The following is a 24,213-nucleotide window of genomic DNA, read 5'->3' as shown; positions in this document are numbered from 1 at the left end:
TATTGGACTACAAGCTTGCTAAAAGCATGTGATTCAACCTGCTCGGGGTCTGCAAAAGCTAACATATGACTTGACTTCTCTGAGCTGCTTTCTGTGATTTCTCTGGCAATATTCCTCTTCTTTCTAAATTCCTCCTCTTTCACTCTCCTTTTTTGAAAGATTTTTTTCTGATTACAGTAAGACATGCAGTAATGTTTGAAAGCTATGTTCGAGATAGTCATTTTATTATAACTAAAATATAGTACTCTTCTTTATATTTTAGATGAAGTAGCAAAGCAAATTACAGTAATTCTCGAGATTCCTTGAAATTTTGCTTGCATGTTGTTCTTGCTAAGAACAAGGGATCAGATTTTTAACTCTCTATTCTTCTTTTCAATTTTTTATAAACTTTTCCAATTAATTCTTGGTATATTTTTCTTGCATGTACAGAAACCGCTCTCTGGTAGTCAGTAACACACCCATTTTCCAAATGGTTCTAAAGCAGTTTAGCATAGCGGATAAACTGTCTGCATTATATTTCAAAGATAATGACTTTAAATGCTGTTTCAGATCTATTTTTCCTAATATCCCTTTTTCCTCTTAGTGTCACTGGATATCAGTGGAAGTTGAAGTGCTTAGAATTTTGCACAGCAAGCCTCTTTATTTGAAAGGAAAACTCCAGTGCTCAGTTATAATATATTAGGGCCAAGTCCTCTGGCTTTCTTCAAAGTCAGAGAATGCCCCAAACACAGTAGAATCTCTGCAGTTCCATTGTATATGGGGAAGGGGAGGCAAAGAAGTGAAAGGCCCATGCAGGGAGACTCAGCAACCCTGTGTTTTCTTACTAAGCCAACTTCTTGTAGCAACTGTCTCAGATATAGAGCAAAACAAGAGTTTGTGGGTCACCTGGAGAATATCAGGAAACCTGCACTTTATATCATCAAATTGCCAAAATGGCGGTTTCCTGATTGCCAGATAAGTTTTTTTTTTCCCCAAACTTGTGCAGATTGCAGATTTCCAAAATGTAGCTTCCATCTGAGAGCATGTATTTTAGCAGGTTATAGCATGGACATGCACAGAAAGTAATCACCTATTCATGCAAGTGATGGAGTCTTTCACCTATGTACAAGGGTTAGAGTACTGAAATTCGGTATTTACAAGCGCTTCCACGTGCAGCATTGCACGTGTTGAAGAGGGGCTTGGGTTTGAGATCCCTTTGTAAGTTTTTTTGGGGGGAGAGGGCTTGAGGGATTAGATGTAGTGTTAAGAATCTTCTCTATGGTATACAGAGGTTTTCAATTGTTCATCAGGAAATTTTGCATAAGGAAGCTTTATAGAAGCTTATTACCAAGGGCAGGATCATGTACATACCAGTTTATCTGAAATAAGTAGTATATGTTCATTTCTCTCTGTTGTAATATTCCTATGAATTCACTGAGCTAACTGGGCTCTGTCTGTTGGTCTAATTTTAACCCTACAATTTCCCATGACTTTTGCTGTTGACACACCAGTGGTGCAGAGGGAGAGGAAATATGCATGTCTCCTGCTTGGGATTCCCTGGCAGAATGTCTCAGATAGAGCCAGTGATAGGTGGAGAATCATGGAACTGTAACCTGCTCTCCAGCTGCTCCCATAATTGCTTTACCCAGCATAAGCTGGATGCATTAGAAAATGTGGCTCATTTTCATATGCAGAAAACCAGCTACATTAAGGGTTTGATTGTTCCTTTAAGGCACAGCTTTCCAGGAGGAAATTGCAGCATTGTACCAACTGTCAGGTGTTCCCAGCGGCATAAGGCCTGTGACTACTGAGGGAGCATAAGGCAGAGGAGTCTCTGTTGCATCCTCATGCAAGCTGCAGTATGACCTCCCCTTTCATGGGTCCAATACCACTGGCCAGTGTTGAAGGAGCAGTGCCATTGCTACACCATCCACATTCCCCTTGGGGAAGTTGGCACCATTATTGGTGCTTACCTTGCACACTTCCGTGTGCTGTCTGAGCAGAAATGTTAGGATTATGACTGCCTCCTGTGCAGGAGATACCAAGTCTGAGGAGGCTGATTAAATCCTCTCTCTCCACTAGTGCCCTTGTGCAAGGCCAGACTAATCTTCCCCCCTACCCCACCCACCCACTATTTATGTACTCAAGTTAAACAAAAAGAGCTGGGACTAATTTGGTGCAGCATTTTGAGGATCATCCATACTGATTAGGGGTTCTGTCACTGCCTGCCTTGCAACTTTGGGTGTCTTACTGCTGTGCTGTGCTGTCTGTGGAACACTGGATCCTGATTATGGCAGAGGAGATGCTTAGAAACTGAGAAAAAGCAATAGGCAGCTTGTATGAGAAAAGGTGCCACTCCCTGCCTGGTTACTTCACCCTCTGTTGTGAGGTGATACTGTAGTTGCACCACAGTTACAATGTTCTACGCATATATACATTCATACGCTCATAACCATTATCGGTATACCTATCTCCTAAAGATCATCACGTTCAGAACATTACAAGCTTTCATAAAAGACCTTACTTGACGTACGTTTACCTGCAATAACGTGGTATACAAGTAGTTAATTCAGTTGCTTATTCTATAGGATTCAGACCCCCTGTTCTCTCCAGGGGTATCTGGACCATGATTGTCACACTTGCCCTTCTCCTTTACCAGCTCAGAGCCTCCAAGTGGAGATGTTATCAAGTTAGCCCTGTGTCTTGTTTAACTCAGTCATTTAGAATGGCTGAACCCATTACTCATGTGATTGCCTTTCTGCTGATCCCATCTTTCTATGTCTGACCTATTATTTCATTCTCTCAGATTTTCTAGCACTTGAGAAATGTGTTTGATCAGATAGATATTGCAAAAACTAGTTGGAATGAGGAAGCATTTTAAATTGTTGACTCAAGAACCCAAAATGAATGCAAATGACTGTTACAAGAGTTGACAAAGCCAAATTTTCTATACAAGAGACTGTCTTATCCTTGGGGGTCCCCTAGCAGCAGCCTTTTATTTTTAACTTTTTGCCTGACAGATTTCAGGGAGCCTCTTCCAGGACTTAAAAATAACAGCATGTGTCAGATGAGAAAAATGGAAATACTTTATATTCATTTTTAATATGCTCCCCCAGAAAAAAATATTCTATACAAGTGCAGATTCAATTGCCGTGGTTTCAACCTGTGGTCCTTGGGGGTCCACAGGTTATGCCTAAGATTTCCAAAGGGGTCCGCACCTCCATTTGAAATTTGGTAGGAGTCCACAAATTAAACCCACTGTTCTATTGAATATACTAGTCTGACCAAACTTGCCATTTCTTAATTGCAGGTAGCTGGGGACCTTGTTAGCCGATTGCATCTTGATGCCCATATTGACAAACTGGTGAGGACATATAGTGGTGGCACAAAGAGGAAGCTTTCTACAGCTTTGGCTTTAGTTGGCAAGCCCCAAATACTTTTATTGGTGAGTACAGTGAACATTGTTATTGCTTTTGAAGTGTTAACATATTTCATTTTTTTATTTTCCTACCTATTATGTGAAAACATAGCGCAGCTTCTAAATTGCTTCCAGGGAGTAAGTGACACACAAGAAGTGCTGCTGACATCTTCAACTCCCTGAATAAACTTGTTTTACTTTGTGCTCCAACATTCCCCAGTTGGAAATGGGTTTCCTAAACTGGCAATAGTACAATTGCTACATTCCTGGCGTGGCTTGGGTATGTATTTTTTAAAGAGAGGTCTCTTTGATTCACAGAACAAGAGAAATAGAATTTACTATTCAGTATATTACAAAGTATCGTATATTTTCTGCCCAACATTGTAAGAAAATCAAATACAAAAATAGGATTGTGATGGGATGCTCACCTCACACAAACTTACACAAGTGGGTTAAGGTGAGCCAGAAGGGGACAATTGACCTTATATGCTTATATGGTGTACCTGGAGGGGAACCAGGGATTGATAAACACTGATTGTAGATGAAGTCAAGGTGTAGGAGGAGCTGGGATAGGTATATAAAAGCCTAGAAAAGGAGAGCAGGAGGAGGTTGCAGCAAAGGGGTCAGCAGTCACTTTCTAGAGGGAAATGGAATCAGAGAGGAGGAGGAAGTCCAGGAAACCCTGGGATCCTAGGGAGTTTGGTAAGAGGTAGAGGGGGAGAAGCACCCGCAGAGGAAGCTCTGGTTGCAGACAGAGAGGTGGGATAGGAAGTTGCTGAGGGAAACAGCAACTGAGATTGAACAGACTTGGATTGCTAGTGGTAGGGTCTCGGGGCTAGAACCCAGAATTGCAGACAAGTCTGGCTTTCCCTACCAGCCACTAGGGAGTGGCACAGGACCTTGAGGTGCAACAGAAGACCATCTGAAGTGGTGTTCAAACAGCTTGTCCAGTGTGAATTAGGTACCACAGAAGTAGGGGTCTGTTTAAGTGACCTGGCCGAGTCATGAAAAGGGAGCATGTTGAGTCGTGGAGAGAGAGAGAGAGATTGCAACTCAAGCAGCAGAAGACAGGGGGCACCTTGTGGGGCAAAAGCTAATTCCCAGACCTAGCCCCAGAGAGATGCACGTACAGTGAGTGGAGCTCTTTACAAGGATTCAGTGATTCCATATGGCATCTTAAGCAATAGGATTTATTTTATTTAATGACAATGTTACTGCTAGTGTTGTAAATCATTGAAGGGCACTCTTTAATTCTCTTATGAGCTGCGTAGAACTTTGCTATGCAACTGAGTTTGATGTGTGAACTCACCCTTCAGTTAACATAACAGTAAGCATCAACCCCCATCTACGACAAAAGGAGTGTGTGAGCCCACCCACAGCTTTTTGCTGTGTAATGTTTTGGGTAGGTGCATGGGGGTGGTAGGGAAGTGGGGGAAGGCAGGATACACAGAAATTGAGAAGTGACAAGAAAGATGGAAGGTATGTATACACTTAAACTGCTACAGCGGCACAGCTGGCTGCTGTAAGGCTTCAATGTAGACACTAGCTACGCCAATGGGATGAATCCTCCCATGGCTGTTGTTAATCCACCTCCCTGAGAATCTGCACACAGGTTGACAGAAGAATTCTTCTGTTGACCAAGCGCTGTCTGCACCAGAGGTTAGGTCAGCATAGCTACATCTCTCTGAGGTATGGATTTTTCACCTCCCCTGAGAGATCGAGCTATGTTGATGTAAGTTCCCAGTGTAGACCAGCCCAGAGAGAGAGAAAGGGAGCAGCTGAAATAATAGTGGCTGATCCTGGACGAAACCTGGGGAGAGATTTTTGGGGTAGGGTTTTAGTTTGGAAAGAGCACTCTTGGTCCTGTGAGTAAAAGAAGCTGCATCCTGCTATCTGATTCCTTCCGTATTCAAGACCCTGTGCTTTGTACATTCTTTGTAAACAAATAAAACTGCATCAAAGGAATACCTGACTAGCACCAGTTCCTACTCCCATCTGGAAAACTGACAGGACCCCAAACTTTGATAAGCCACTCAGGTCGAAAGGGGCAGCACTGGTGTCTAGCAGGATCCAGTTGCTAAGACATGAGATCGTGAGCTGGTGTTCCTGTTTAACCAAGTTGGAACAAATAAATGGAGGTGCTTGCAGAAAACAAAAATGGCAGCAGGATTTAATACCAGACCAGAAACAGAAACTGGAGGCTTCACAAAAGAATTTAAAAGAAGGACTTGGAGGTTTCACAAAAGGAACTAAAGCAGCATCTGGAGGATTCCCAGAAAGGGCCGAGGACCACCTGGCAAGCCTTGGTCAGACCTCTGTAGCAAGAACTACAAAGTATCTGGACTGTTTGGGAAGACCAACTGCAAAGCTCCCCAAAATTTTACTACCCATGTTCCTTAAGCTGGTAGAGTGGTTCCAGATGAACAGTAAGAAGAAGCCTTCCATTAGCAAGATTTCCTTCTCAGTATTCCATATTTTTGAAACTACCTGACATTTGGTGCAATCTGATAGATCTTCTGGGCAAAAATTATGCTCTTCATAAGCATCTTCGTGAGACAGGGATAAAAGTTGCATGTGGCAGGAGGGTTTAGTAAAATCTAGAGAAAGATGGGTACCTTCTCTCTTTTCTTATCTTATACCGAGCCCATTGTATGGTGTAAGAGTTCCACTCTTACTCAAACAAAGTCCCCTCCAATCCCCCTTTCTCTGCCTGGGAGGGGAAAGAGTTAAGTAAACAAATCTCATAATCCTTCAGATATGCCACTGGGTGGGCATATGCTTCCCAGAGTATAGGGAAGAAACATAAATTCCAATAGTATGTCTCAAAAGTGAGTACAAAATGTGTTAAACTAGATTAGTGCGTTTACCAAGCCGTGCCTCGAATTTTCATATGTTCATAAAATCAGAGATATTTTGCTTCCTCTAATCTCATAGCACTGACCCACTTATCGGTTGGATAGTTTTACTTATATTTTTCAGCTCAAACTGAGCTTGGATGACTTCACAAAAGGGGAGGTTATCTTTTTAAGTCAATGCTCCCCCTATTCTCAGAAGGTACTCCAACTGTTATCTATGACAATCTGCCACTGCAGGGAGTCATTTCAATTTGCCTCTTGCTGTGAAATACACATCCTCACATATGTAGTGTCAAGAGGAAAAACATGCTTTTAAATAACTCAAATGCTCTAAAAGGTTTAGATATATTATAAGTGTTTTGCGGAGGATTATTTATAAAGGATTTTTAGAGGGGTTTATTTCTGAAGGAACCATAATTAGGGAACAGAAGTAATACCATGTGAAGTGTTTTCTCTAGTAAAGTGACAGTGTTAAAAACGGAACCAACTTACCTACAGATCTGCTCCCCGTTAGTGTTCAGAGTCATCTCTTCTTATTTAGGTGATGAAAAATAAGTTGGGTTTTTGCTTTTGTTATTTACTGCCTTTTACTCCTGCCAGCCCTAGAGAGTCAACAAATTAATTGTGAGAGAGACTGAGATGGACTCTTTTTCCTTGTCATTTGTGTCTAAGCAACAAAATCAGTGTTAGAATAGCATGCTGCAATTTCTTGAGCATCTTGCTTGCAAACCTCAGCAAATATTCCTTCCTGAAAAGTAAATAAACCCAACCCTAGACTATCACTCTTGAGACCCAGTGCCAGTCTCATGACACCTTACATTCAGCTGAACCATTGAAAGAGCTGTATTCTCTGTCATTACAAAAGTGGAGAGGATGGATTTTAAAGAGTAAAGGTCAAGTGATATTCTCTGCTTCCATCAGCAAAAAGGTATCAAAACCCATCTTATAAGGCCCAGAGGATGCAGAAAGGGGAAGTGCAATCTCTGCAGCTGCACTTCCTTTCCCACAGAAGCCTTCCGTGACTGCTCCATGAGATTTAGTTTCCACATCTTTGGAAGTGTTGGACAATCAATGGGACAGGCTGGGGTGATGGCCAGCCTCTGTCACATTATTTTCCTTCAAATTCTGAGGGAGATTATGGAGCAAGGCAATGCTTTCAGAGTCTGTGTGTAAACAGGTGGTTTCCCCCACCATACATTGGAATGAAGGGAGGCTTTTCATAGGGAACGTAGGGGAAGGAATCTCTGCTCCCACAGAGCACTGAGGAGCTGTGTGTGTGTGTGCGCGCGCGCACGCGTGCAGGGGAGACACATGGAGATATAGAACCTCTTTTTCATTATCCCATGCCTCAGGCAGATCCACAAGTTCTAGGCAGGGAGGAGGAGCAATCACTGCACCCCCACCAAACTCCATGCTGACAAAACAGAGGAACTTTGCTAATCCCAAGTCAGAGAGCTCTTTCCTCTGCATGTAAATAGACGAGGTGAGGAGCATCTGGCCCTAATTGCTTCTTCATTAAATTCTTTCTCTCTCCTTTACTCTCATTGTGACCTGATGCATTTGTTTCCGTAGGATGAACCCAGTTCTGGAATGGATCCCTGTTCCAAGCGGTACCTCTGGAAAACCATTATGAAGGAAGTTCAGGATGGCTGTGCGGCTGTGCTGACATCCCACAGGTGCAATTCTATCACATCCGCCAACATTCTTTTTTTCTAAGCATTTGCTCTGAATTCTGAGGTGCACACTTCTGAAGGAGAGAAGTTGATATTTGTGTTCAGGATTACAGTGCTACGGTCTCTTACTATATTATGGCAATTCCTTCTCCTCCATGAAATCTGAACTTGCCTAAATTTAAGTGCTAAAGGCTCCATTATGGCTTGATGGGTATGCTGAGAGAGGGAGGAGATAATGACCTTTCCCCTTCCCTGCTCTCCCCATTCAAGAATCAATCATTATTCTAGTTCCTGTGTTCCCTGGAGAACTGGGGATATTCCTTTTAAGCCTCCTCCCTCACCTCCCCCAAGGAACTAGCCATCACCAAAGGGGACAAGAAAGAGAGGTCCATGGCCATTTCCCTTCTCTGAACTGACCAGAGATGGTGGTTAGCATCAGAGTGAGGAAGCATACCACCTGTTCCAGTATACACCATCCATCTGCACTGCCTGGGTCACTGGAAAAGACTGTATCATCCCCATCCCCTGGTGGCAGTGGGGTGGTTTTTCCCACCATCTCCAACGTGGCACTAAACATCTTGTGAATCCTCCCTAATATGCTCTCAATGTTGTCAGTTTAATGGAGGAGACATTGATACTGTTTTGTAGCATCTATGGTAGCTTGAATAAATTGCATGTTCCCTGCAAGGCATACTTATATAGTAAGTATAATTATATATAAATGGCTTAAGTTGAGGAAGCAATCTGATTCGCTGATGGAAATCTCTAACTGTGTAATTATGAAAGAATGGCTAGAAGGGGCAGAAGTAATTAATCAAAATCCTGAATTAATGTTTTGACCAAATTAAATCCTGAATTAATAAATGGATAGATAGAATGCCATAGCAAAATGTTCCATGAAGATTTGTTAGACATTTTTAATGAAAATTGCTTCAGATGTCTTCAAGACATGTTTACTGTCTCTGAATGTTCAAATGCTTGAGGCTCACAGAAAATGAATTTCAAAGTTGTTTTGGTATTCATGGAAACAGAATCTTTAAATTCACCTACATAAATGTTTGTAGCCAGTTTGCTTGCCTGCTCATCCAGTGTGGGAACAGAAGCATGATTTAAGTAAAGAGTCACCAGTAAGGCAACACAGCTTGATTTTCAAAGCATGGAGTGAAAACCATCATTTTCAAATAACAAATAAACTGAAGATAATAGCCATCAGCTCACAGACATATTGTGATCAGGAAAAGAAACTATTGTCAATTGAAACTAGAGTAGTAATAATTAACAATAGTAATGCACATAGATTCCAATTCTAATTAACAGCACATTGTGGTGACTGGTCGCGCCTGGGAAAGATTTGATATTAGAGGCCAGATTTTTCAAAGGACTTTTTAAATGGGAAATGCATTTATGTTTGTACATGAAGCTCTTTGTGCATTAACAAGTGTGCATATAAACTATGTGGGTTGCTTTTTAAGTAAAACTCTGAAAAATTAGTCTCTGAGATTGTATTAATTGCTCCCAAAGAGCAGGATTGTGGTATTTAGCCACAATCCTATGTGAGGGAAATGCCAGTTAGCATCACTCCATGGAGCAGCATTGGGAGGCATGGGACCTCAAAGAAAGTGCCTCTCAGAGCTAGCTTCCCTTTTGTGCTGTGGGGAGAACTATCTGCAAACCACCTTTAAGAGATGTAACATACTCCCCACACGTAAGAGGGTCGTAGCTATGGGCTACCTAATCCCTACCCATTCCTGTCCCCTTTTGAGTGAGGGGAGTACCTCAACAGCAGCCCCTGTACTTTGCCAAGTGTAATGGCTGTAATTCTGGCCAGCCCCTATGTGGACCAAACAAGGGTGGGGAGTGACTCCTTGTAAAGTGGGGGCCACAGTCTGGGTGACAGTAAATTGCAGGTACATCTACCTACCTGTTTGCACCCATACGTGTCATCAGGCATCTCACTACCGAGACTGTGTGTCTATAGTGAATTGCAGACACTTTTATTCTCAAGTGCAGAAATATGCCTGCACAAATAGAGTATTGGTTGAGGCCCCACTGAAAGGCAGCTTCCATGTCACGCCTCCCCCTTGGAAGTTGTTTTTGGAAATGTACCATTGTCATGAGCTCTTATGTGAAATTTATTCCTGTTGTCATGGCTTACTTAATTTTTCTGTGCTCTGCAATAATTATTCAACTCTATATGAAACGTATGTGGGCAGTGCTAATGTTTGTAAGTCAGATATTTCATTATTATTTGAAGCACTCAAATGCAGCACGGTGCATCTTTTTGAACTTTCGTGCTGTATCCTAAATTCATTCATTTTTGTTTGAGTCATTTGAGGACTCCTCTCTGTCATCCTCAATCATACTAAGTAGTAGTTTCCTCACAAGGACTAGCACAATGCAAAAAGGAGTGTAGACTTACCATGCTGCCCTGCCAAATGTTCCAACCTTAATTTGGAGCGACCTTCACTAGGCATGCTAGCGATTATGGTGTCCATAGCCCAGTCCTTAGCATCTCTTCTGAGACTGCAAATAAGGTAGTTAATGGTGCCTATAGTAGTATGGCTTTTGTAACATGGCCAAAATTATCCAGTTAGAAATGGACTGAAAACATGAATGCATTTTTATAGGACTCCACCAGCTGTCATATGATGATAACTTTTGGTCTCTACTGATTAGTGATGCTTTGAACCATTGACCTAGAAGTAAAAGGTTCTGTATCCCACCTTCTCTGCCATCCAGACTCCTTCAACTTTTAATTAAAGTTATCCATAAATAACTTTCATCTGTCCTAATTATTGTTCTTTTTACCATTTTTCTTTTAGTATGGAAGAGTGCGAAGCCCTCTGCACTCGGCTTGCTATTATGGTCAATGGCAGTTTCAGGTGTCTCGGTTCTCCCCAGCATATTAAAAACAGGTATTGTGTTGACATCTAACCTACTGCTGCTAAATTCAGGCAGAGATTTAGCTAGACATTTTCATAGTGCCAATAGGATATAAATACTTATAACTGCAGACCAATTTCCCCTTACCTGCCATTATTAGCATTAAAAAAGAAACATTTAAGGTATCTTAGCAAACTAAATTGCTGTATGACGTTGCTAAGATACTCTGTAATCTGTACTGGTAGTTGAAAGGCAAAATATGTATTTAATCAAGCTCCTACTGCATTCAACCTGAGAAATGTACAATGTATGCAATTTGACATTTTACTGTATTCATAAAAAAAGCCTTATGTTCATCACGTTCATCTCTTCTCATAGGAATAATCATGTACCAGAACAGTAGCCACTAAAAACATGCTTTCTGAGCCAACAAATTAGCCATCCCTCTCTCATAATACTCTCTTCAGTGGTCACTGTATGTGCTCATCATCTTTCAGAATCAGGCTCTCTGTTTATAAATAATAATATTTCTCTCCTTCCTTTTTCTCAGCTGAACGCCCACAGTCCTGCTTGATCTGTGCTCTGAAGTCAAACATAATTATGTAAATTAGTATGTTATAAAGAGGGCAGGTGCACATTACCATCAGGAAAATAGAGCAAGAAGCAGTGCGTAAGAATAAACCTTGTGGGTCAGATTCTCAGCTGGTGTAAATCAATATAACTCCACTGGAGTCAGTGAGGCTATGCTAATTTACACTAGCTGAGCATCTGGCATTATAACTGTAAACAAAGAGAAGTTTTGGGATTGCCATTACTAGAGATAGCCAACTCTAAAATAGATATGCATGCAGGTGATCAGTGGCAATGAAAACTATGTAGGGGATTAAACTAGGTGACACACCAGAAGTCCCTCCCAATCCTAAGGATTTCAAGATGCTCACAAATCAACAGACTGGGGGTTGAGGGCTACATGAGTTTCTTTCAGTTTCTCCAAAACAGGATTCCAGCGGAAGATATTCACAAAGGAGAGAGTGTTTGACACAAATTCCTAATAATTATTCTTGTAAAATTAATTATTTTTAAGTGGAAAAACATAGCATATATGTCACATTATCAGTACATTTGCATTCCTCCTATTTGCCATGTCAGTTCTTTCAATAATTGAATCTTAATGGCATGCATGTGAGATTTTGTGATATGTGCACTGATTATCAATATCTTTGAGGCATCTGTAGTGAGCTCGTAGTTAAAGCTACACTGAGATTTTTCACGTAAAGTAAGTTTAAAATCCTTTTATTGCAGAGTTCAATGATAGAGTTTAGTCTCCAGATATACCATGCTTGTTGTTCAGAGGCCTATTACATTTTCTACCCTATTTTTTTATGGGGAGGAGTATGGGGAGAGATAGTCACTAACTTTTCCAGAGAAACCAATTAATATCATTCATTTCTGAAATTTAGCTCCAACAGTCTAATTTGTCTTTAGCTTCCTGTTACTAAACCATCATTGTCACCACTAATTCAGAACCTAACACGCAAGCATCCAGTAAAAAAGATATTAGGTAAAATAATCATTAAATGCAATAAAAATTATTCCCCTTCTTCATGTTAACACTTTGGATATACCCAAAGGGAAGCAAAAGTGAATCTCAATATCCTCCATGAACTTCCATTCATTGGGGCTTCCCCGCTATCCAGCCTACCTACTTGGTTTCTCAGCTCCTCTCCATACAGATATCCCCAGCCAGGTCCTGACTCCAGGTTTCTTTATCCTCCTGCTGGTAACCTCTGTAGCATTCCAGGTTCCCACAGACCTGATAAGGTGTGTTGGAGTGAAGCTCCTCTCTATTTCACAGCTCACTGATTGATTGATTGATTGAGTTTACTTTCCAGATATATACCACAATTACTCTCCAGAGGATTATTACATTTTCGGGGGGAAAATAGTTACTAACTTTCTCAGAGAAATCAATTCAAGCCATTCTGCTTTGAAACCTAGCCCTTGAGGTCACACTTTTTTCTTACTCCCTGCTCAACACCACCTATATGCCCACCCACATCGGATATTCACAGCCAATCCCTGGAATCCTCCTTCCCTTCCCTCCCCTCCCCTCTGCTTTTCTTACAGTTCATTCATTACTCCCTCCTCTTCCCAACCTTCCTTCTTCTGCCCCCTTTCAGCCTTACTAACCCCACTGCCCTATTGAAACCTTACACCTTGTACAGCAATACAACTTATATTCAGCACCTTCTGTTTTCCTGGCATCCTAACTACCCAGCTGCCAAACACTACGTCCTCCACAATCTACTACCCTGAACAGCCACCTGTGCTGCCTACTGCCTGCTTCATTAACAAATTCCTGTTGCCTTCCCACTTCCCCATGCCCTCCTTCTCTGTATCCTCTAGTGTCCCTGTTTCTCCTATACCCCATCAAAACAGTATCCACCAGCACCGTAACACTTTGTACAAACAAAAACAAAAAGAAGAAAAAAGGAAATTTCCCGTCCCCCCCCACAAACACCTAAAATTAACTTTCCGGTAAGGTGACTCAAGTGAAGAGAATTAGTAAAACTCAATGCAATCAATTAAGGCAACATTAACATCTAGATGAACTTGATTTTACCTGCTCTACTGCCCAAATGCAACTGCAGACTGTCTCAAATCTACAACAAAATCCCCCTTCCACCTCAAATGCCCAGCTTTAACTCTGACTTCAGCATGATTAATATAAGTGGTTTTCAAATTGGGGTATGCCTACCCCTAGGGGTACACAAGCTCTCATCAGGGGGCACGTGAGAAATATCCTGTAATGGCAGGCAATGCACTTTATTCAGTAATTTGGCAATCTGATCATAGGTATATTATGACCCTTTCTCATAGTACGCAGTAGACTATATTATTTGAAAGGGGTACACAGCCTAAATAGTTTAATAGATTATGCCTTAACTTGAAAAGTTATCACACTGAGGCTGGAGTAAAGATTGTATGTTTGAGTGTGACTATGAGGAATTTGATATGTGCTCTGTGTGTGATTGTGTGCTGGAAGTGAAAACGAGTTTGTAGTGAAAGTGTGTATAGTTTAGTCATAATATGAATTGATTTGCTTGGGGATTCTTTTCTAGTACTATGCTGAAAGAAAATTCATGTGAACCACATACATTGTAAATTAAAGATTTTTTGTGTGTTGTTGACACACATGACTTTTTTTTATTTATAGTTCATATTAAAGCAGAAATTCTGCTGAAAGGAAATTCACGTAAACCATACTAATTGTATGTTAGAACATAAGAATGGTCATACTGAGTCAGTATGGTCCACACAGCCCAGTATCCTGTCTTCTGAGAGTGGCCAGTGCCAGATGCTTCAGAGGGAATGAACAGAACAGGGTGATTTATCAAGTGATCCATCCCCTCTCATCAAATCCTAGCTTCTGACAGAAATTTAGGCACAATCAAAACATGGGGTTGCATTCCTGACTATCTTGGCTAATAGCTGCCATGAACTTACCTAATCCTTTTTTGAACCCAGTTATATTTTGTCCTTCATAACATCCCCTGGCAATGAATTCCACAGGTTGACTGTGCACTGTGTGAAGAAGTATTTCCTTAGGATTTTTTTAAACCTGTTGTCTATTAATTTCATTGGTGACCCCTGGTTTGTGTGTTATGTGAAGGGTTAAATAATACCTTCTTATTCACTTTCTCCACACCATACATGATTTTTTTAGATATTTATCATATCCCTTCCCTTCTTGTCTCTTTTCTAAGCCAAACAGTCCCAGTCTTTTTTAATATCTCCTCATATATAAGGGTAACAAGAAGGGTTTCTACAGATATGTTAGTAAGAAGAAGGTGGTCAGGGAAAGTGTGGGCCTCTTAGAGAATGGGGGAGGCAACCTAGTGACAGATGATGTGGAAAAAGCTGAAGTACTCAATGCTTTTTTTGCCCCTGTCTTCGCAGACAAGGTCAACTCCCAGACTACTGCACTGGGCAGCACAGAATGGGGAGGAGGTGAGCAGCCCTCGGTGCTGAAAGAACAGGTTCAGGATTATTTAGAAAGGCATGCACAAGTCCATGGGGCCAGATGCAATGCATCTGGGGGTGCTGAGGGAATTGGCTGATGTGATTGCAGAGCCATTGACCATTATCTTTGAAAACTTGTGGCAATTGGGGGAGGTCCCACATGATTGGAAAATATCTAATTATAATGCCCATCTTCAAAAAAGGAAAGGAGGAGGATCTGGGGAACTACAGGCCGGTCAGCCTCACCTCAGTCCCTAGAAAAGTCATGAAGCAGGTTCTCAAAGAATCCATTTTGAGGCACTTGGAAGAGAGAGAGGTGACCAGGAACAGTCAGCATGGACTCACCAAGGGCAAGTCATGTCTGACCAACCTGATTGCCTTCTATGATGAGATGACTGACTCTGTGGATGTGGGGAAAGCGATGGACGTGATATACCCTGACTTTAGCAAAGATTTGATACAGTCTCCCACAGTATTCTTAACAGCAAGTTAAAGACGTATGGGTTGGATAAATGGACTATAAGTTGAATAGGAAGCTGGCTAGATCATTGGGCTCAATGGGAAGTGTTCAACGTCTCAATGTCTATTTTGCAACCAGTAACAAGTGGAGTGCTCCAGGGGTCGGTGCTGGGGCTAGTTTTGTTCAAAGCATCTGGAGGATGGGGTGGATTGCACCCTCAGCAAGTTTGCAGATAATACTAAGCTGGGGGGAATGGTAGATACACTGGGGGGCTGGGATATGATACAGAGTGACCTAGACAAATTTAGAGGATTGGGCCAAAAGAAATCTCATGAGGTTCAAGAAGGACAAGTGCAGAGTCCTGCACTTAGGACAGAAGAATCCCATGCACTGCTACAGACTGGGCATCAACTGGCTAGGCAGCAGTTCGGCAGAAAAGGACCTGGAGGTTACTGTGAAAAAGAAGCTGGATATGAGTCGACAGTGTGCCCTTATTGCCAAGACGGCTAATGGCATATTGGGCTGCATTAGGAGGATCATTGCCAGCAGATCTAGGGAAGTGATTATTCCCCTCTTTTTGATACTAGTGAGGCCTCATTTGGAGTACTGTGTCTAGTTTTGGGCCCCCCACTACAGAAAGGATGTGGACAAATTGGAGAGAGTCCAGTGGTGGGCAACGAAAATGATTAGGGGGCTGGAGCACATGACTTATAAGGCAAGGGTGAGGGAGCTAAGCTGGTTTAGTCTGCAGAAGAAAAGAATGGGGGTGGCGGGGAATTTGATAGCAGCCTTTAACTACCTGAACTGGGGTTCCAGGGAGGATGGAACTACATTATTTTCAGTGATAGTAGATGGCAGAACTAGGAGTAATGGTTTCAAGTTGCAATAGGGGAGGTCTAGATTGGCTATTAGGAAAATCTTTTTCACTAGAAGGGTAATGAAGCACTGGAATGGGTAACCTAAGGAGGTGGTGGAATCTCCATCCTTAGAGGTTTTAAGGTGTGGCTTGACAAAGCCATGGCTGGGATGATTTAGTTGGGGTTGGTCCTGCTTTGAACAGGGTGTTGGACTAGATGACCTCCTGAGGTCCCTTCCAACCCTAATCTTTTATGATTTTATGATATAGAAGCTGTTCCATATCCCTAATATTTTATTGCCCTTCTCTGTACTTTTTCTCATTCTAATATATCTTTTTGAGATGGCATGTTCAGAACTGCATGCAGTGTTCAAGGGGTAGGCATACCATGGATTTATATAGTGGCATTATGATATCTTCTGCCTTATTATGTATCCCTTTCCTAATGGTTCTTAATATCTGTCTGCTTTTTTTGTTGCTGCTGCATTTTGAGTAAATGCTTTCAGAGAACTATCCACAACGACTCCAATATCTCTTTCTTGACTGACAACAGCAATTTAGATCCCATCCTTTTGTATGTTTACTTGGGATTATGTTTTCCAGTGTGCATTACTTTGCATTTATCAACATTTAATTTCATCTGCCATTTTGTTGCCCATCACCCTGTTTTGTATGATCCCTTTGTAACTCTTGACAGTCAGCTTTGGACTTAACTCTCTTGCATAATTTTATATCATCTGCAAATTTTGCCACATCACTGTTTGCCCCCTTTTCCAGATCATTTGTGAATATGTTGAACAGCACTGGTCCCAGTATAGATTTTTGGAAATCCCCACTATTTATGTTTCTCCACTGTGAAAACCAACCATTTATTCCTATCATTTGTTTCCTATCTTTTAACTGGTTATTGATCAATGAAAAGACGACCTGCCCTCTTATCCCATGACTGCTTACTTTGCTTAAAAGTCTTTGGTGAGGGACCTTGTCTAAAGGCTTTTATTAACATTTAATTTCATTAAATGAAATGAGTGTTTCATTTAATATTAACAGAGGTATTTATGCTGGTTGTACTGATGGTATGCATATTTTTTTTTATTTACAGTTTGTTTTTAACCAATTCCTTATCTTTGTAACTCTTTCCATAAACTATATGGAATAAATATTCCCAAATCACTTGTGGCTGAAGTGGTCCAGCTGACAGTTGGGTGAAACAAATAATCTGATTGAATATTGTGTCTGTATCTGAACCAAACCTTTGTCATTGGTTCCTTTCTATTTAAAAGCCATACATTTTGTTGATTAACATAATTTTGTAACACTTTATTGGAACCTTATTTTAACACTCTAAAATGAAGCAATACTGTATCACATGAAAACTCAATAAGAGACATATTTTTGGTTTACATAAGACAATTTTATTTTGTCTTGGGGTTTTACCCATACATAAATATAATTACACAAACCCGATACCGAAAAGATGTTCCTTCTTTCCCCCTTCAGATTTATCTTTGTCCTTGCTGAAGCCTGGAAAACTATGCCTTATTTCCCTGCTTTATACTGCTATGGCGATGTGAGGCCATGGATCACAACCACCATTTTAGCAGATGAATGAGGGAGATTTAATAGGACTCCCTAGGACTTGTTAAAGTCACTCCTCAGTCATGGCAATGGGTGCTGAGTGTTATGGGGCATTTACTCCTCTCTTAAAATTCTTTCAGCCCCGGGCAGGAGTGAGAAACTATGGTCAGGGACTGAATACAGGTTCTCCAGATGGCAGTACAGAACTCTACTATTAAATTCATTGGCCAGCATCAGGAAGATAATAATATAATATGAAAAAGATCTTTAGTGGTATAAAGCACCACACTCGTTGTCTTCAATATATGAGATGTGACCAATTTCCACTGCTGTTTTTCTACCCTTATGCAAGACACTGAACACTGTTCATCCGAGGTCCAGGTTAAACTTTCAGCTAGTCAGTCTCCTGCTCAGATTTGGGGCCATTTGTGAGACGATATTTATCTAAATTGACACAGATTTAAAATATCTCTAAATGCTTCCCAAAACTGAAGTTATTGCCCAGTTCCTTTAGAATAGCTCTTATTGCAGCTGGTAAATTTCTGAATAATGCTAAAAAGGCATTTTTCCTTGGAAAGACAGAGCTGAGAGGTGAGTTAGAAACTTGATTCTAGATATGGCTTGCAGGAGCTACATGCTTTAGTTAGTCGATGTGTCTCTTAAAATCTAATTTTCAGTTCACTCCTGCCAAATAAGTCAATTACTCTAAATTATGAATGGATTACATTTCTGTGCTCTCCCCAGAATCCTCCATTATCTTTTATGTTTTTCAAAAAAATTGCACAGAAGCATTTTTATGTTAGATACAGCTGGTCAGTCCCCTGGGAACAATATTTTGAATATCTTCCTCCATTCCAGGTCCATCTGGACAGATTTCTCATAGTGGAAATACCCATGCCAATTTTTCAAGTGCTGGATGCACATCCAGTCTATGCACACATAATATCAGCAAGCCAGCTGATTAAATTACCCAACCATTAATCCGTTTGTTATGGCAGAGCTGGAATGAAAATGTGTTGCCAAACTACTTACACTTTACCATTTAAAATATTAGGTTGATTAGGAAGATTTTCATCTTTCTTTCTAGTACACACCTACACATGTTGATTTCTTAGAGTGGAAGAAGAGGTTTGAATTTTAAAAAATCTCATGAATATTTCAACTCTGGGTGGAAACAGCATTACAGTACTGGAGGATCCCAGTATGTCTTAGATATTATAGTGATGGTGTGTTTATTAGCAGTCATAAAACATGCAAGTAACAACATGGAATAATGCAATTTTTATACGTATTAGCTTGAACATTCAAAATATTTTTGCATTAGACAAACCTGTTGTTGTCACTGAGTGTGTAGGTATACATGTGTAATAATATATCTATCTCAATATATTACCAAAGAAAAACTTAAAGAAAGAGTTAAGGTTGAAAGCAGCTTTCAATGGAGTCCAGCTAACACACTGTGAAAAGGTACATTTTCATTACAAATATTCTATATCTTTAAAAATTCCCTAACATTAAAAGTCTGGGAATGAGCAGAATCTGTTTATATTTATACATATTAAACACAAAACCATACATGAAAAGAACATTTTTAAGTTGCAAACTCAAGCACAAAAAAGTTAGGAAATGCCAGTATTAAAATTGCCTGTGCACTGAATAAGGCAGGGGTCCTGTGGGAGAGAAAAATATGTAGTAATTAAAGACTTCCCCATAATGCATTTGCAAAAGAGGGCCCAATTAAGGTTGCACTGGCATTTCCTAACTTTTGAGTGATTGACTTTGCGACCTTAATGTTCTTTTAATATTTTTTGTGTGTAGTATCCAAGGTTCTTCTTCGAGTGCTTGCTCATGTCCATTCCACTATAGATGTGTGAACGCCTCCGTGCATGGTTACCCGGAAATTTTTTCCCCTTAGCAGATCCCAAAGGGCCGGCTCCGGCACCCCCTGGATCCCCATGCACATGCCGCAGTATATGACGTCCTGCCAGCCCTATGCCCCCTCAGTTCCTTCTTTCCGCCCGTGACGGTTGCTGGAACTAGCTTGTTCCCCTGGTTTGTTATTCTGAGTTAGTTTTAGTTAGTTAAGTAGTTGCTAAGTGTTGTTAAGAGTAGTTAGAAATAAGGCAAGTCCCTGCAGGGACTTCGAGCAGCTGGGCTACGCCCTGGTCACCAGGATTCAAGCTGTGTGCCTCCTGCAGGAAGGCCTTCCAGCTCAGCGACCCCCACGATCGCTGCCACAAGTGCTTGGGGGAAGCACACAGAAAAGAGAAGTGTAAGATCTGCAGGACTTTTAAACCGAGGACTCGAAAGGACCGAGAAATCTGGTTGAAAGCCCTTTTGATTGAGGCAATGCACCGCCCGGCGTCCAAGATGGCCTGCTCCACCTCGGTACAGGGCGCATTGCTGGCACCAGCCTTGACTCGGCACCACGCAACATCGCCGGCACTGAAGAGGAAGAAGCAGCGTACAGAGCGCGGACACTCCCCTGCACTATCGATACGGGCAGGGTCAAGTACAGAGATGCACCGAACCCGGTCCGTCGAGTCTTCTCCGGTGCCTGCATCCCTGGTCAGGGAGCCTCCTCTGACTCCTGGGAGTGGGAGAGTGCCCCTGCTGACGCTGTCGACACCGGAGGCTTTTCAGGCGGCAAGAACATTTTTGGCCTTGCCTACGCCACCTCCCTGCTGAGGGAGAAGGGGCCGATGTCACGGGGGAAACCCGCATTGGGTTCCCCTGAATGGCAGTGGAGATCCCTGGTACGAAGATGAGGATCTCCTGCCGGACAGTCTCTGGGGGTAGACCAGACCCACTCCCCCTGCAGTTGCTCCAGGTCGGCGGCGTCAAGCCGACCTGCTCCAACACAGGACATGGAGTCGGTGCTGATGTTGATCTCTGGCACTGGAGGCAGTGTATGCCAGGAGGCGGCACCGGTTGAGGTCTGCCAGGCGGCACTCAGACAGCTCCCACTCCAGATCCCCAGCATCGAGGAGTTCGCCCGTACCTAGACGGTGCAGAACCCGGTCGCCTTCGGAGGACCTGACATCACACAGTCCATGATGCAGAACCTGGTCACCAGAGATTGGCTCAGCACCGAGGAGTTCAGGGCGGCACCAACCTCGGTCACCGAAGGTGTCTTCAGGACCGCAAGGCAAGCGGCAGCGGAAATCATTGGTACTGAGACAAAGCTTCAGTACCTCTAGCTCTTCGGAGCGCACCTCCCTTCGTTGGCACCGCTCGTGGCGAAGGAGGCAGTCCTCATTGTCCTCCAGGTCAGAGGCGTCAAGAGGGCAGTCCCCAGCATGGAAAGACACCTGGGACCAAGGATATACATGGCACCGCCAGTCCAGTGACTCGGGGTCTTCCAGGGGGGACAGATGTCGGGAGAGCCGATGTCCCTAGAAAGCATCACGGCCTGTGGTGCAGTCAACCCTGGGTTGGCCCCAGGGTCAATGGCCGCAACAATGGCCTTATTGGGCCCCATGGGGTGTCCAGATGGGGCCGGGCCCCAATCCATTGTCATTGGGGGTGCAGTCCGTGCCTCCGGCACAGAAGAAGGCCCATAGGCACCACTCCTTGGATGAGAAGTTGGACCCCATGGATGGACCCTCAATGGATGCAACCCTTCGCCATGAGGGGGCTCACCCACAGGATGCGCCTCAGCAGACCTTTCCTTCCCACCGGATGAGGCAGTCTCCCAGGACCACTCAGTGCCACTGGAGGATTTCAGGGCACACCAGGATCTGCTCAAGAGTGTGGCCTCCAACTTGGGGCTGGAGGTGAAGGAATTAGAAGAGGCTGAAGATAGCCTCTTTAATGTGCTGGTGGCGGCTGCCCCAGTGAGAGTGGCCCTCCCAGTCCATGAAAGGGTCCTTAAGATTGTAAAGGCCCTGTGGCAAACCCCTTCCTCGGTCACTCCTACGTCAAAGGTGGCCAAGAAAAAATATTACGTCCTGGCTGAAGGGTTTGAGTATTTGTTCACTCACCCCGCCTCGGGAACCCTGATGGTAGATGCGGCTAACCAGCAAGACAGGCAAGGTCGGCCAGGGCCCATTCCCAAGAACAAAGACAGTAAGAAGTTGGACTTGTTTGGGAGAAGGGTTTATTCCACAGCAAGCCTGCAATTCAGGATTGCCAACCATCAGTGCCTCCTGGGTAGATATAATTTCAACCTGTGGGACTTCCTCAGGTGGTTTGCTGAGGCCCTGCCCCAGGGCCAGGCTGCAGACTTTAGCACCATCGTGGAGAAAGGAACCACGGTAGCTAGGGCAGTGCTTCAGACGTCCTGTGACACTGCTGACTCGGTGGGCAGGGCCATAGGCTCTGCCATCCGTATGTGCTTGTGGCTGCAATCCTCGGGCCTGTCCCTGCCACAGGTGTTTTCTCCGTTTCACGGTGGCTGGCTCCCACTACCAGTTTACAGCCCTGCCCTTTGACCTATCTTCAGCTCCAAGGGTGTTTACCAAGTGCATGGCAGTAGTGGCTGCCCACCTGAGACAAAAGAGTGTGCAAATTTTTCCTTACCTAGACGATTGGCTGCTCAGGGGCAGGTCCAGGTCCCAAGTGCAGGAGAGCTTGACCCTCACTTGCTCCACGTGCAGCAGGCTGGGACTACTCATAAGTAAGCAGAAGTCCACACTAACCCCAGTGCAACACATATAGTTCATTTGGGTCACCCTGGACGCTTTCCAGGCCAGAGCCTTCCTGCCTCAACTATGTTTCGAGGCGATGGTCTCTATCATCTCCCAGCTGCACCGATGTCCCACGACAACAGCCAGGCACTGCCTTAAGCTGTTAGGCCACATGGCGGCCTGTACATACATAGTGAGACTAGCTCACCTGAGGCTCAGACAGATTCAGGCATGGATGGCCTCGATATATGTTCCGAGCAGACACCCACTGGACTGGGTGGTCACCATTTCCCTGCCTGTCTTAGCCTCCCAAAACTGGTGGTGGACTCCCAGGGCAGTGATGAAGGGCGTTCTGTTCAGGGAACTGGTCCCCTTGGTCACCCTAATTTCTGACATGTTGGATGTAGGATGGGGAGCCCACATCAGCGCCAACCTAGGCACTCAGGAGCTCTGGTCAGGGGAGGAGAGGAGCCTGCACATCAACGTGAAGGAGTTGAGGGCCATTTGCCTAGCGTGCAAGGTGTTCCTCCGATTCCTGACAGACAGAGTGGTGCAGGAGCTGACGGACAACACTGCAGCCGTGTTTTACATAAATAGGCAGAGGGGAGTGCGCTCCTTGGCCCTCTGCGAGGAAGCTATCCATCTGTGGGACTTTGCATAGCAAAGTTCACCATGCTATTTGGATAATTAGAAATATACTGTATATAAAATAATCAAGATTTCAAAAATAGGTGCCTAAATTTAGGATCTTAAGTCCCTAAGTGCTGAGTGCCCATGATCTCCTGTTGACTTTGGTGGGAGTTGCTGGGAGCTAAGCATTTTTAAAAAAACATGCTGCTTGCTTCAGTGCCTAAATATGGAATTACGAGATGAGCTTTAGGGAACTTTTTCAAAAATCTGGGCTCTGGGTGTGTATGCATGGACATGTCTCATGAAATATATGTCCAGTACCCTATATATATCCCATACATATGCATTGTGTCAATCTGTCTGTCTGTCTTTACATTCCTAGTGTTACTTAAGAAAACAGAATTACAAAGAAAAATGACGAATGAATAGCATATGGGAGAGGGATTTATTTAAAATTGTTATAGAATCTACTCATGATTTTGTATCTGTTCTGTGACACTGAGGTTGTATCTCAATGTTTTCTCTTTTCAAATACATTTGTATTTGTTTGTAAATTTTACTTAAGGAAGAATATAAGCATGGCCATACTGGGTCAGACCAATGATCCATCTAGCCCAGTATCCTGTCTTCCAACAGTGGCCAGTGGCAGATGCTTCAGAGGTAATGAACAGAACACAGTAGTTATTGAGTGATCCATGCCCCGTTGTGTAGTCCCAGCTTCTGGCCATCAGAGGGACACCTGGCCATGTGTCCCTGACCATCCTGGCTAATAGTCCATGATGGACCTTTTCTGCCATAAAATTATCTAGTTATTTTTTATTCCAGTTATACTTCTGGCCTTCACAACATTCCTTGGCAATGAGTTCCACAGGTTGACTGTGTATTGTGTGAAGAGTCACATATCCTCCCAATAGAGAGCCTGATCTTGTATCCTTTGCTTATGTGAGTACTGCTAATTGAAGTCAATAGGCCAACTTGCGCCCATGACGACTGTATATTTAAGGGAAGAAAAACCGCATCCACTGTGTGGAATTGAATGAGAACTCAAGTAAGTAGTTAAACGTTGCAGTGGTGAATTGTTTCATATCCTTGAAGTATGGCCAATGTTCTAAAGGACGTGGCTTATGTTCTCCTTTCCAAACACAAAATGCCAATAGTTCTTTGATTTTGTTGTCTGATATAATGTCATTCTTTGAGTAATCTGTTGATATTATATGAAGCAATAGGAGA

At 42.9% G+C, this 24,213-nt stretch overlaps 1 protein-coding gene across 1 annotated transcript in view; it reads left to right on the top strand.

The window, feature by feature from the left end:
* Nucleotides 1-24,213, top strand: part of ABCA13 (ATP binding cassette subfamily A member 13) — a 239,364-nt gene that overhangs the window by 202,909 nt on the left and 12,242 nt on the right. Inside the window, 3 exon segments of the mRNA XM_067550331.1 lie at nucleotides 3,290-3,424; nucleotides 7,825-7,928; nucleotides 10,748-10,840. Of these exon segments, the coding sequence (XP_067406432.1) occupies nucleotides 3,290-3,424; nucleotides 7,825-7,928; nucleotides 10,748-10,840 (332 nt within the window).

Source organism: Emydura macquarii, unplaced genomic scaffold, assembly GCF_026122565.2.
Source record: "Emydura macquarii macquarii isolate MOO-44397 ecotype Brisbane River unplaced genomic scaffold, CSIRO-AGI_Emac_v2 contig_1263, whole genome shotgun sequence".
Lineage (NCBI taxonomy): Eukaryota > Metazoa > Chordata > Testudines > Chelidae > Emydura > Emydura macquarii.
This window is presented reverse-complemented; position numbering and strand designations above follow the sequence as displayed.